This window comes from Lepidochelys kempii, chromosome 6 (genome assembly GCF_965140265.1).
Source record: "Lepidochelys kempii isolate rLepKem1 chromosome 6, rLepKem1.hap2, whole genome shotgun sequence".
Lineage (NCBI taxonomy): Eukaryota > Metazoa > Chordata > Testudines > Cheloniidae > Lepidochelys > Lepidochelys kempii.
Window position 1 is genome coordinate 61,697,859 of NC_133261.1, and position 12,226 is coordinate 61,710,084.

At 41.7% G+C, this 12,226-nt stretch overlaps 1 protein-coding gene across 31 annotated transcripts in view; it reads left to right on the forward strand.

Annotated features, from left to right (window-relative positions):
- Window positions 1-12,226, forward strand: part of MADD (MAP kinase activating death domain) — a 123,697-nt gene that overhangs the window by 90,296 nt on the left and 21,175 nt on the right. For 30 of the 31 annotated variants that reach the window (XM_073348277.1, XM_073348284.1, XM_073348281.1 and 27 more), the window contains 3 exons: window positions 1,123-1,230; window positions 1,317-1,481; window positions 11,500-11,572. In XM_073348277.1, coding sequence (XP_073204378.1) covers window positions 1,123-1,230; window positions 1,317-1,481; window positions 11,500-11,572 — 346 coding nt within the window. Of the gene's footprint in view, window positions 1-1,122; window positions 1,231-1,316; window positions 1,482-11,499; window positions 11,573-12,226 lie in introns of those variants that run through there. The other variant, XM_073348306.1, reaches the window with a different exon arrangement.

A 12,226-nucleotide genomic window follows, 5' to 3' on the forward strand; every position in this document is an offset into this window, starting at 1 on the left:
TCTCATCTCTATCATCCTTTTGCAGGCTTCTTCATGCTTGCTGCTCCCCCCCGTGTTTCCACACTTAGGCCCTTCCCTAATATCCTCCTTACCCCCTCCACTCTTCCCACAGCCCAATTCCTGCTTCCTCTTTTTCCCTCCCCATACAGTCTCCCCACTTCTACTGCCGCTTCCACTCCCATTTAGCAGTCCTGTTATGACTGCTGCCTCCTCCCACATCTCTCAACCTCCTTCTTCCTTTGGCCAAACTTTTTAATTTGAGTTAACTTAGGCCTGATCTACACTTTAAAAATGAGATTGACCTAGCTATGACCATTAACGCCGACCCTGAGTACCGAATTCTTCTGTTGACCTAGCTACTGCCTCTCGGAGAAATGCATTAACTATTGGATGGAAAAACTCCTTCTGTCAATGTAGGAAGCATCTATACTTCAGCCCCACAGTGGCACAGTTGCAGTGCCATAACTTTGTTGCTGTAGTGTGGCATGCCCTAGCTCAAGTTAAAATCCTAGAGAAGATGAGGCAGGTTGTAGTTTTCATCTGAGTTAGTAGGTTAAGTTAAAGAATGCAAAGTAAACTCAAGTTATAACTTGTTGCCCCTAACTCGAGTTCCATCCATGCATAAAACTTGAGTATTTGAGTGACAGTAGTTCTTTTAACTGAAGCTGGCTGGCCCATCAGAGTTTATGCTAATGTTCAAGTTAGCACAACTTGTCAGCTCCTAACATGACCACTGTAGGTGGACATAGTGCTGCTAGTCCTCCAGTACCTTCCCACAATTCCTCTGTGTACCCAGAAAAGACAAGGGAAGTTTTTCAACAATTCATTGGGAAAGAATTCACAAGCAGTTCAACTTACTGCAGTGGAAAGAACCACGGGATGTGCCCCCAGAAGTCTTAGCACCACACGAGAGAGTATAGTACTAGTGTGAACATAGCAGGACGAGTATTAATTTGCAGGGTGGCAGTTCTTGCTTAAGCTACCCTATCTTGAGAAGTGATCACCTGACTTAAGAACACACCTTTTATCCTGGTTAAGACACAGCAGATGTAACCTACTAGATATAAAATCACAGAAATTAGGGGTGGTAGTTTATTAATTACAAATCTTCCTTTTCTATAGGGCGGCCGAGAGCTGTCTGTCCGGCCCAGTGGCAGCAGACACATCAAGAAGCAGACATTTGTAGTACATGCCGGGACAGATACAACAGGAGACATCTTCTTCATGGAGGTAGGGACAAGAATAAATAATAGAACCGCTAATAATGCTAGATGTATGATGTGAGGATTCCTAGCTAAGACTCTTTATACCCTCAGGTGTGTGATGATTGCATTGTGCTGAGAAGTAACATTGGAACGGTGTACGAACGTTGGTGGTATGAGAAACTCATCAACATGACATACTGTCCTAAAACGAAAGTGCTGTGTCTCTGGAGGAGGAATGGCCAGGAGACACAGCTGAATAAGTTCTACACCAAGAAGGTATATCTGTCATTTCACCCTTTAGTTCATAAAGGAAGGGAGAGGGCAATGAATCCTCAGTAATGATTACTGAATTGCAATATCTGTTTAGCAGAACTGATGTTTGACGTAGGTATCACCTGTTCATGTGAAGGTTATTCCAGGAAGGTTATTCCACTTTTTTTTTTTGTATTGGGGACTGCAGACAAAAATCTAATACCTAGTTTAATTTTGCTCAGTTGGGGAGGTCTCCTCTTCGTTAAATCTTGAAATTGCTTGTAGACTTGAAGAAAATATTTTCAGTACTTTGGTAGATCGTGGATTGGCAGGCCTAAGTATAGAAAGCTAAATGAAAGCATTGCCACTCTGGGTTTGCCATAAGATGCAGAGAAAAGAAGAGGGAACCAGTGAAGAGTCTTCATGGACCCAAATGTTTGGATTTGCTGATTCTATGGATTTGCATTTGCCACTAGTTTCAAAGCCTTTATCTTCTCCTTGTGCTTGCTTTGCAGGTAAAAATAAATGAATTCAACCTGCTTGGAAAAAAATGAATAGCTCACAGACATTGAACTCCAAGGGAGCTAAAGATTTGTAACTACTGTAGCATCATATTATGTGCATAATTCTTTACTAAGCAATTAAAGACAGGCCCCTGGCCCCAAAATCTTACTCTCTACATGAAACAAGATCGGGAGGTGATAACACAGGAAGGGCATGGGGCAGAGAGGACCACAATGACAATTTCCTAATACAGTAACTTGGGAAGCTAACTTACGTATCTTGAGGCTCATGTATTTCTTAAAATCATGGTATCCGATTGTAGATGATAGGCTTCCTAGAAGTAATGCCTAAGAAGGGACTTAGAAGAGGAGAGTCAGGAGGTGTGGCAGTAGTGAAATCACTGTAAACCATGACAGGAAAAGCTATATGGTTACGAACAAGTATTTTTGAGAGTAGTGATTGCTAGAAGCTGGGGGAGGAGAAAAGAATGGGTTTACTCTGAGGCCCAGCCTGCACTAGGAAACTGACCTGTTGCTGATACTGATTGTCAGTAAGTGGTACCCCCTGGAATGGGTATTGAAAATGGTTTAACTGCTAGTATAGATTTTTTTTTTTTTTTAACCATCATTATTTTACTGTTCTAAAGTGCAATTTTCAGTTGGGTTCCACTGTGCTTTCTTTAACAGGCAATGACAACTGTCAGCAAAAGGTCAATTCCTTACTATGAACTTGGGCTCAGTGGGCTTAAAGTGGGTTAGTTGTAAATGGAAGTTGTGACCTCACACAGGCCTCTGATTTCAGAATTGTAAAATGCACCTTTTTTGTCTGAAATTTTAGAGAAGGCTCAGTCTTGCAGTGTAATAAAATAATAATGAAAGTTTGCTTTAATTGAGGTGATCAGTAGTAGCTGTGTTTAATATTTTAAAATGTAGAGGAAAGAAAGTACAATGGTGTGTGTGGGGAAATAAATTTCAAAGATGGAGGAGATTGGAGAAAATAGAGAGGGAATGAGGAAGGAACTTTTAGGGGGAGGGTCTGTGTAAATCCTCCCCATAACTCAAGAGGCCAGATCGCACTGTGTCCCTATGGGTGAGGGTCAAGATCCCATAGGTGAAGATGTACCACCTTTGGATTTCAAGAAAAGCAGTACATGAGTTCATGGAAAGAGCACAAACATTTAGGGTTTAGTAACACACAGTCATTTTGGGACTGTTTTGTCTGTTATGCTTGTATTTTATCTATGGATTTAGAGTAAGGGGAATGCAGAGAGGGGAAGGAACTAGGGAGGTAGGTGGGAATTAATACAGGAAATAGATATGAAAGTTTACAATCAGAAACCAAACTATAGTCAGGCACACAATCGTGAATGCAACATAATTAGAAACAAGTGAGACATTAGCAATACAAGGGTTCATGCCATTAAACAGCTAAAGAATCACAATTTCAAGTTTTTCAATAAGCTAAATAGTTATCAATTGTTCTTCCTTTTAAAGTGACATCTTTGAATGTCAAGGGGTTAAGTAATGTCATTAAAAAGAAGAACAAGCCCTAGTGGAATTAAAAAAACAAAAAAACCCACTCAGATTATTCTACTTCAACTTTCCATTTTCAGGAGGGGCACATTACGGGCGTGAAACGTAATTTATCCAGTGGACATTTTTTCTTCAGCAAAAGAAAAGAGCAGTGGGTATATTTGCTAAATGTGTCAAATTAAAGTTCATTTTAAGATAAGGAGGGATGATTTATATGGTTGAAGGGCACAATTGCTGGGTTATTAATAGCAGTAGGCTCAGTGTATTTTCCCAAACAAAAGCAAAAACTTTTTAAAGTCTTCTTTAAAACACTGTGAAACTTTGGAGAAGGGGAAATTATACTTGGAGGATAATTCAGTTGCACACCAACTAGTTACTGATTTGATAAAGACAAGGGGGATAGGGAAGCAGATGCAGCATTAACTTCTCTGTGCCAACAGTTCAGCCTCTCAGATTGCTGGAGAGAATTTCACTCAGGGGAAAGAGATGACACGTTTTATTCACACCTTCATTAGTTATATTCTAGAATAGATGTAATATTAATCTCTAAATCTTTAATGAAGCAGCCAAGATCTGCAGAAATTGGCATTATTACATGGTGAAATCATGCACCAGTGGAAGTAATATTTGATAGCCGAGAGAAGTGCCTAAGATTACTTTTTTGGAAAATGAACTGCTTGCTTCTCCAAGACAAAGATCAGTTTGCATTAATTAAAGAGGACATTGTAAAATACTTTCAAATAAATGATACAGATAATACAAAAAGAGGCAGCCTCTGGGAAGCAGGTAAAGCACTCTTTAGGGGTCAATTGAAAAGCAGAGACACTCAATTGAAAAAGAAAGACCTCAAGAAAAAATAGAGCTAGAAGAGGAGATAAAAAGGTTACAAGACATTCATAAAAACACAAGTCAAAAATTTATATCAACAATTAACTAATTTTAGGGGGAAATTGGATATGGTGATGACAGATGCCACTGCAAAAGCACTGAGGTATAAAAGGAGATGTTTTATGAGAGGGGAAATAAGTGATACACTGTTTTTGAATACCTTTAGGCTTTTGAGCCAATAGTTTATTATTCCACCAATTAAGAACAGCCAGCAAGATAGTTATATACACTGCTTATTATAAAAATCTCCATGCCTCAGATACTCCAAGCTCTGAAATTATTCAAAAATATTTGGAAGTAGCAGGCTTGCCAAAGATAAACAAAATTGATAAGGAACTTTAGATAAATAACAGAAGACGACATCCTAGAGGCAATAGCAAGTATGAAAAGTGGTAAATCTCCAGGACCTCATGGTCTTCCAGCTGAAGTGTACAAGGTATTTAAGGAGGTATTAGTGGATCCTCTGAGAGGTATCTTCAATGCTGTTCTGTTAGGGGAGGAACTTCCATAACCTATGAAAGAAGCTACTGTGGTTGTTCTTCTCCCTAAAGGTGAAAAAGACCTTAGCACAGGAGCAGCGGCACAGGAGCCGGAAAACGGGGGAGTCTGGGGAGGAGTATATGTGATGAGTATTTTTAGTTTTTGGGTTGTTTTTCCCCCTTTTCTGACAAGAGCTTTGTTGGGAAGGCTATGACAGCTACTGAGGCAGCAGTGGTAATGATCCAAAGAATGGGAAAGACCAGATGACTGGTTGTTGAAGCTGTGGGATGTACATTCTTTTGGAGAGGGTACCTGAAAGGTGCTTTGTTTGTATGAAGTGCTGCCTAATAGATCTGATAGAAGAAAAGGTCTGAGGTTTGGAGATGCAGCTAGAAACTATGGCTGAGTTTCAAAGAGGAATTGAGCAAATGATGGAGGGAAGAAGAGAGGAGGTTGAAGGAAAACCTCAAGATTTACAGATGCAAGCTGGACCAGAGAACTGTGAGGGTAGATTGTTGGATGAAGGAAGTGGAAGCGGAAGCATGTGACTGAGAACAAGGGAGAGGAACAGATCAGCTAGCGATGGAGAAATAAAACTGAGGAACAAGTTTGCTGAGTTGGAAAATGATGGGGAGAGTCAGGCAGTAATAGAAGATGGGAGAGCAAGGAAGAAAAGAGCAGCTAGAAGAAGGGAAGAGATAATGGACATAGCCCTAGTTTGGATCCCCAGAAGGATAGAGGATGACTTGCAGAAAATTGCAAGTGAGAACAGAAGACAAGAAGACTCGTAGCCAGAAAGAAGAGAAGAGGTAAGGCTGGAGACTCGCACCAACACCAAGAAAAGGCAGGTCTGCGTGGTTGGGGACGATCTACTGAGAAGAACACACAGACCTGTCACCAGAGCTAATCCAGAGAACAGAATGGTGTACTGTCTGCTGGGAACTAAAATATAGTGTGTGGGCCTGAGCTGAAGAGGATCTTAATGGGAGAAGGAAAGAATCCATTGATTTTCCTTCGCGTGGGAACTAATGCTGCTGTTAGATTCTCACTGGGACATATCAAGGAAGATTACACCAGGCTGGGGAAGACACTTAGAGAAATGTGATCAAGTGATCTTCAGTGGGATTTTTCCTGTCCCTACAGGAGAAGTGCAAAGACGAGACAAAATTATGATGATCAACAAATGGCTCAGGCAGTGGTGCTACAAGGAGGGCTTTGACAGCCCTGGGAGGCATTAATGCACAGAGGATGTTCTCATGGGATGGCCTCCACCTGAGTAGGAGGGAAATAGACTTCTGGGATGGAGGCTGGCACAACTGATTAAAAGAACTTTAAACTAGGAAGTCAAGGGAGATGGTTGGGTGCAACTCATGTAATCTCCATTTCTGATTATAACATTGGGCAGGAGGAAAATCAAGTAAAAGCGGATACAGCAATGGAGAAAGGAACAACAGAGGGAAGGAGAATGGACATTAAGATAGTCCCAGTACCACTGATATTAACAGTTAGGTAGGCAATACTGGCAGTAAAATGACTGTACCTAATCAGGCGAGGAATCTGAGTAAAGCCAAGCAGAAACAACTAATATGTTGTACACCAGTGCAAGGAGCCTGGTGGTAAAATGGAGGAACTAGAGCTACTGGGGCAGGAAGTGAAACCAGGTATTATTATAGGGATAACAGATACATGGTGGACTAGTCGTCATGACTGGAGTACAGGTATTGAAGGGTATGTGCTTTTCAGGAAAACAGAAATAAGGGGAAAGATAGTGGAGTAGCAGTATATATTAATGAAGGGGTTAACTAAAGAAATTAGATGTGATGGAATGAATAACATGGCATCTGTTTTGGATCAAAATTACTTTTGGGGAGGAAAGGTAATAAAGGCTCCACTGCGATAGTGCTTGGGGTCTGCTGCAGACCTCCAGGATCTGATTTGATTGTGGATAGAAACCTCTTTAATATTTTTAATGAAATCAGCATTACAGGGAGTTGTGTGATTATGGGAGACTTTAATTTCCTAGATATATTGGAAGACAAGTGCTACTAATAATGGTAGGGTCAAGAGTATTCCTGGGTATGATAGCCAACAGATTTTTTCACCAAATAGTCACTGAACCAACAAGAGGTGATGCCATTTTAGATTTAGATGGATAAATAGCAAGAACCTCACAGAGGAACTGGTAGTAAAGGACAACCTTGGCTCAGGCGATCATGAGCTAATTCAGTATAAGCTAAATGGAAGCATAAACAAAAATAGGTGTGCAACTAGGGTCCTTAATTTCAAAAGGGTAAACTTTAAAAAAAATTAAGGGAATTAGAGAAGTAGACTGGACTGAAGAACTCAATCTGAATGTGGAAGAGGCTTGGAATTACTTTGTCAAAGTTGCGGAGACTATTGGAAGCCTGCATCCCAAAGAAATGCAAAATATTCATTGTGAAAGGTTGCAGGCCAAACTGGATGAACAAGCATTTCAAACTGAGAAAGGAGAACGCCTACAAGGAATGGAAGAACAGACTAATCAACAAGGAAGGCTACTGCTTGGTGATCAGAAAGTGTAGGGGAAAAGTGAGAACTGTCAAAAGTCAAGCAGAGTGGGACCTTGCAAAGGAAATTAAAACTAATAGTAAAAGTTCTTTATCCATATAAATGAACACAAGGAAAGAGGAAGTGGGACCGCAAAGCACTGAGGTTGGGATAGTGATTAAAGATTATCTAGGTATGGTCCAAAAGCTAAATAAATACTTTGTCTCCATGTTTAACAAGAGTAATGAAGATCTCAGGGACAGTGGCTAATAGGAACAAGGATATGGAAGAAGGAATTACCACATCTGAGGTGAAAACCAAACTTGAACTGCTTAATGGGACCAAATCAGGGGGCCTGGATAATCTCAATCCAAGAATATTAAAGAAATTGGCACATGAAATTGCAAGCTCAGTGCTAAGGATTTTTAATAAATCCATAAGTTCAGTGACTGGAGAATTGAAGGGTAGGCAAATATAGTACCTATATTTAAGAAAGGAAAAAAGTGATCCAGGAAACGTTAGTTTGACCTCAATTGTTGCAAGGTCTTAGTACAAATTTTGAAAGACAGAGTAGTTAAGGACATAGAGGTAAATGGTAATTGAATACAGCGTGGTTTTTGCAAAAGGTAGATAGCGCCAGATCAGCCTGATCTTTTTCTTTGAGAAGATAACTGATTTTCTCAACAAAGGAAATGCAGTAGATCTAATCTACCTGGATTTCAGTAAACCATTTGATACAGTTCCACATGGCAAATTATTAATTAAATTGGAGAAGATGGGGATTAATAAAAGAATTAAACAGTGGATAAGGAACTGGTTAAAGGGGAGACTTCAGCAAGTCATGCTGAACAGTGAACTGTTGGGCAGGATAGAGGTTACTAGTGGAGTTCCTCAAGGATTGGTCTTGGGACCAATGTTATGGAACACTAATGACCTTGGCACAAAAAGTACGAGTGTACTAATAAAATCTGCAGACAACACAAAGTTGGGAGGTATTGCCAATACAGAGTAGGACCAGAATGTCACATAAGATTTGGATGACATTGAACAATGAGCAATAGAAATGGGATGAAGTTTAATAGTGCAAAGTGCCTTTAGGGACTAATGGCAAGAATTTTTGCTATAAGTTGGGAATGTATCAGTTGGTAGTGACAGAGGAGGAGAAAGACCTGGGTGTATTGGTTGATTACAGAATGACTATAAGATGCCAATGTGATGCAGCTCTGAAAAAGGCTAATGCAATCCTAGGATGCATCAGGCAAGGAATTTCCAGTGGAGTTAGAGGAAGTCTTCTACAAAGCACTGGTCAGATCTCATCTGGAATACTGTGTGCAATTCTGGAACAGATGCAGAGAAGGGCTACTAGGAGGATCAGAGGAATGGAGAACCTACCTTATGAGACAGGTTTCAGAGTGGTAGCTGTATCAGCAAAAACAACAAGGAGCCTGTGTGGCACCTTAGAGACTAACAAATTTATTTGGGCATAAGCTTTCGTGGGCTAGAACCCACTTCATCAGATGCATGGAGTGGAAAATACAGGAGCAGGTATAAATACGTGAAAAGATGTGAGTTGCTTTACCAAGTGTGAGGTCAGTCTAATGAGACAAATCAATTAACAGCAGGATAGCAAGGGAGGAAAAGTAACTTTTGAAGTGGTAATGAGAGTGGCCGATTTCAGACAGTTGACAAGAAGGTGTGAGTAACAGTAGGGGGAAATTAGTATTGGGGAAATTAGGTTTAGGTCTTGTAATGACCCAACCACTCCGTCTTTATTCAGGCCTAATCTGATGGTGTCCAGTTTGCAAATTAATTCCAGTTCTGCAGTTTCACGTTGGAGTCTGTTTTTGAAGTTTTTGTTGTTGAAGAATTTCCACTTTTAGGTCTGTTATTTAGTGACCAGGGAGACTGAAGTCTTCTCCTACTGGTTTTTTAATGTTATGATTCCTGATGTCAGATTTGTGTCCATTTATTCTCTTGTATAGAGACTGTCCGATTGGGACAATGTACATGGCAGAGGGGCATGGTGGCACATGATGGCATATATCAGGGGTCTCAAACACACGGCCCACGGGGTTATTTCCTGCTGCCTGCCAACCTCCCCTCCCCGCTCTCTCCCCCCCCCCCGCTCAGAGTTATTTCCTGCAGGCCTCCAAGCTCCCCCTCCCCCCAGCATGCCATGCCTGCGCTCTTCTGCCTACCTCCAGGTGCTTAGCACTTTCCAGGAGGGAGGAGCAGGGAGCCACGTGCTCAGGGGAGGAGGCGGGGCAGGGGTGGGGATTTGGGGAAGGGATTGGAATAGAGGCAGGGAGGGGGCAGAGTTGGGGTGAGGACTTTGGGGAGGGGGTGGGAAGAGGTGGGGCAGGGGTGGGGCCTCATGGAAGGGGTGGAGTGGGGGTGGGGCCGGGGGCAGCGGGGGTGGGCGGGTGTCAGATGATATGTGCCAGCAATGCCCCTCTGCCGTGTACATTCGCCAAATCGGACAGTCTCTACACAAAAGAATAAATGGACACAGATCTGACATCAGGAATCATAATATTCAAAAACCAGTAGTAGAAGACTTCAGTCTCCCTGGTCACTCAGTAACAGACCTAAAAGTGGCAATTCTTCAACAAAAAAACTTCAAAAACAGACTCCAACGTGAAACTGCAGAACTGGAATTAATTTGCAAACTCGACACCATCAGATTAGGCCTGAATAAAGACAGAGTGGTTGGGTCATTACAAAACCTAAACCTAATTTCTCCCTACTGTTACTCACACCTTCTTGTCAACTGTCTGTAATGGGCACTCTCTTACCACTTCAAAAGTTATTTTTCCTCCCTTGGTATCCTGCTGTTAATTGATTTGTCTCATTAGACTGACCTCACACTTGGTAAAGCAACTCACGTCTTTTCATGTATGTATACCTGCTCCTGTATTTTCCACTCCATGCATCTGATGAAGTGGGTTCTAGCCCACGTAAGTTTATGCCCAAATAAATTTGTTAGTCTCTAAGGTGCCACAAGGATGTCTCGTTGTTTTTATCTTCTGAGAGGCGACTTAGGCTAAACAAGCCAAGCTCCTTAACAAAATGAAGGTTGAGGGAGATGTGGTTGCTCTCTATAAATACAACTGGGGGAAAGATGAGTAATTTAAGTTAAGGGTCAATGTTGACACGAACAAATGGATATAAACTGGCCATCAATAAGTTTAGGTTTGAAATTAGATGAAGGTTTCTAGTTCTGGAACAGCATTCCCAGGGGAGTAGTGGGGGCAAAAAACCTTACATGTTTCAAGACTGAAATTGATAAGTTTATGGAGGGGATAGTATGATTAGGCTGCCTACAACACTATGATACATGGCCTGTCCACGATTACTATTAGCAAATATCTCCAGTGGCCGGAGACAGGACACTAGATGAGGAGGGCTCTGAGTTACTACAGAGAATTCTTTCCCAGGTGTCTAGCTGGTGGGTCTTACCCATATGCTCTGGAAAGAATTTTCCCCAGGCCAGATTGGCAGAGACCTTGGTGGAGCTTTGCCTTTCTCTGCAGCATGGAGCACAGGTCACTTGCTGGTTTAACGTAGAGTAAATGGTGTATTCTGTGGACCTGGTTAGACAAATTACCCCAAAGGAATGGGGTTTGATCTGGACAAGAGGACCAGCAATCTGCTTGTAGCAGAATAAAAGAAAATTTCTTTAAGATATTGTTTCAGTGGTAACTCACAGTTGAGAGAGAGAAAATGGGGATAAATGTTGCAGAAATTGTGGGTAGAGGGGAGATTATGGAGGACATGTCCAGTCATTAGAAACTATTGGGATGCAGTCTGTAATCAAATATCACAAACTGTTGGATATTTATTACCAAATGATCCTTTGGTAATCCTCCAAGGACTTCCTCGTGGAAATGATTGTATGAGAGAAAAGGACTTGATCTTTTTGTAGAGACTTAGTCATAGGCTTTAAGGCCAGAAGGAACCACCAGATCATCTGATCTCCTGTATATCATGGGCCACCAACACCACCCAACATCCACACGTTAAACCCCACAGTCAGTGCTGTTGAGCTGCTCTGTGATGCGGTATTGCTAGGGTATGGTGTGAAAACACGTTATCTAACTCTTCTCTTACAGTGTCGGGAATTGTACTACTGTGTAAAAGACAGTATGGAGCGAGCAGCAGCAAGACAGCAAAGTATTAAACCAGGTAAGAGCTGTGGCCTCCAGGCATGGGTGGACAGGATTTGGCAGGTACTGTATGATCAATCAACCAACCTCTTCAATGCAGTTTAGTTGTAGCCATGTCAGTCCCAGGACATTAGAGGGACAAGGTGGGTCAGGTAATATCTTTATTGGACCAGCAGAAGATTTTACCTCCCCCACCTTGTCTCTCCAACCTCTGTAATGATGGTTTGTATGAATGTAGTGCTTTTTATTCAATGATCTCAAAGTTCTGTTTTCTCCTCTACCTATGCATATATGGCAGGTTGTGGTGGAGGAGATGATGATGGTTATTTATTATTGGCTGGTGTAGCCCTCACCAAAAATCATGCATTTCTAAAATCAGTCACCCCTTCAGGGGTCTGATTTACCAATACAGTGATAATTCCAAAATAATACTACATGATATGAAACCTCACTCTAGCTCTTTCCTTAGATTCGGTTGGTCCTACCTTTCCTTCCGTCAGGACCTATCTGTTACATGCCCTGGCTCTCTGGAAGGGTTACTCCCACCTCCATTATATTCAGGGTGAAGTCTAATGAACCCCACTTGTCCCAGTGAATCAGCAGTGATTAACCCTGTAGCTCCCTGCAGAGTTCTAACCCTTAGAGCTTGTGTGCATGGGAAAGTTATACCAGT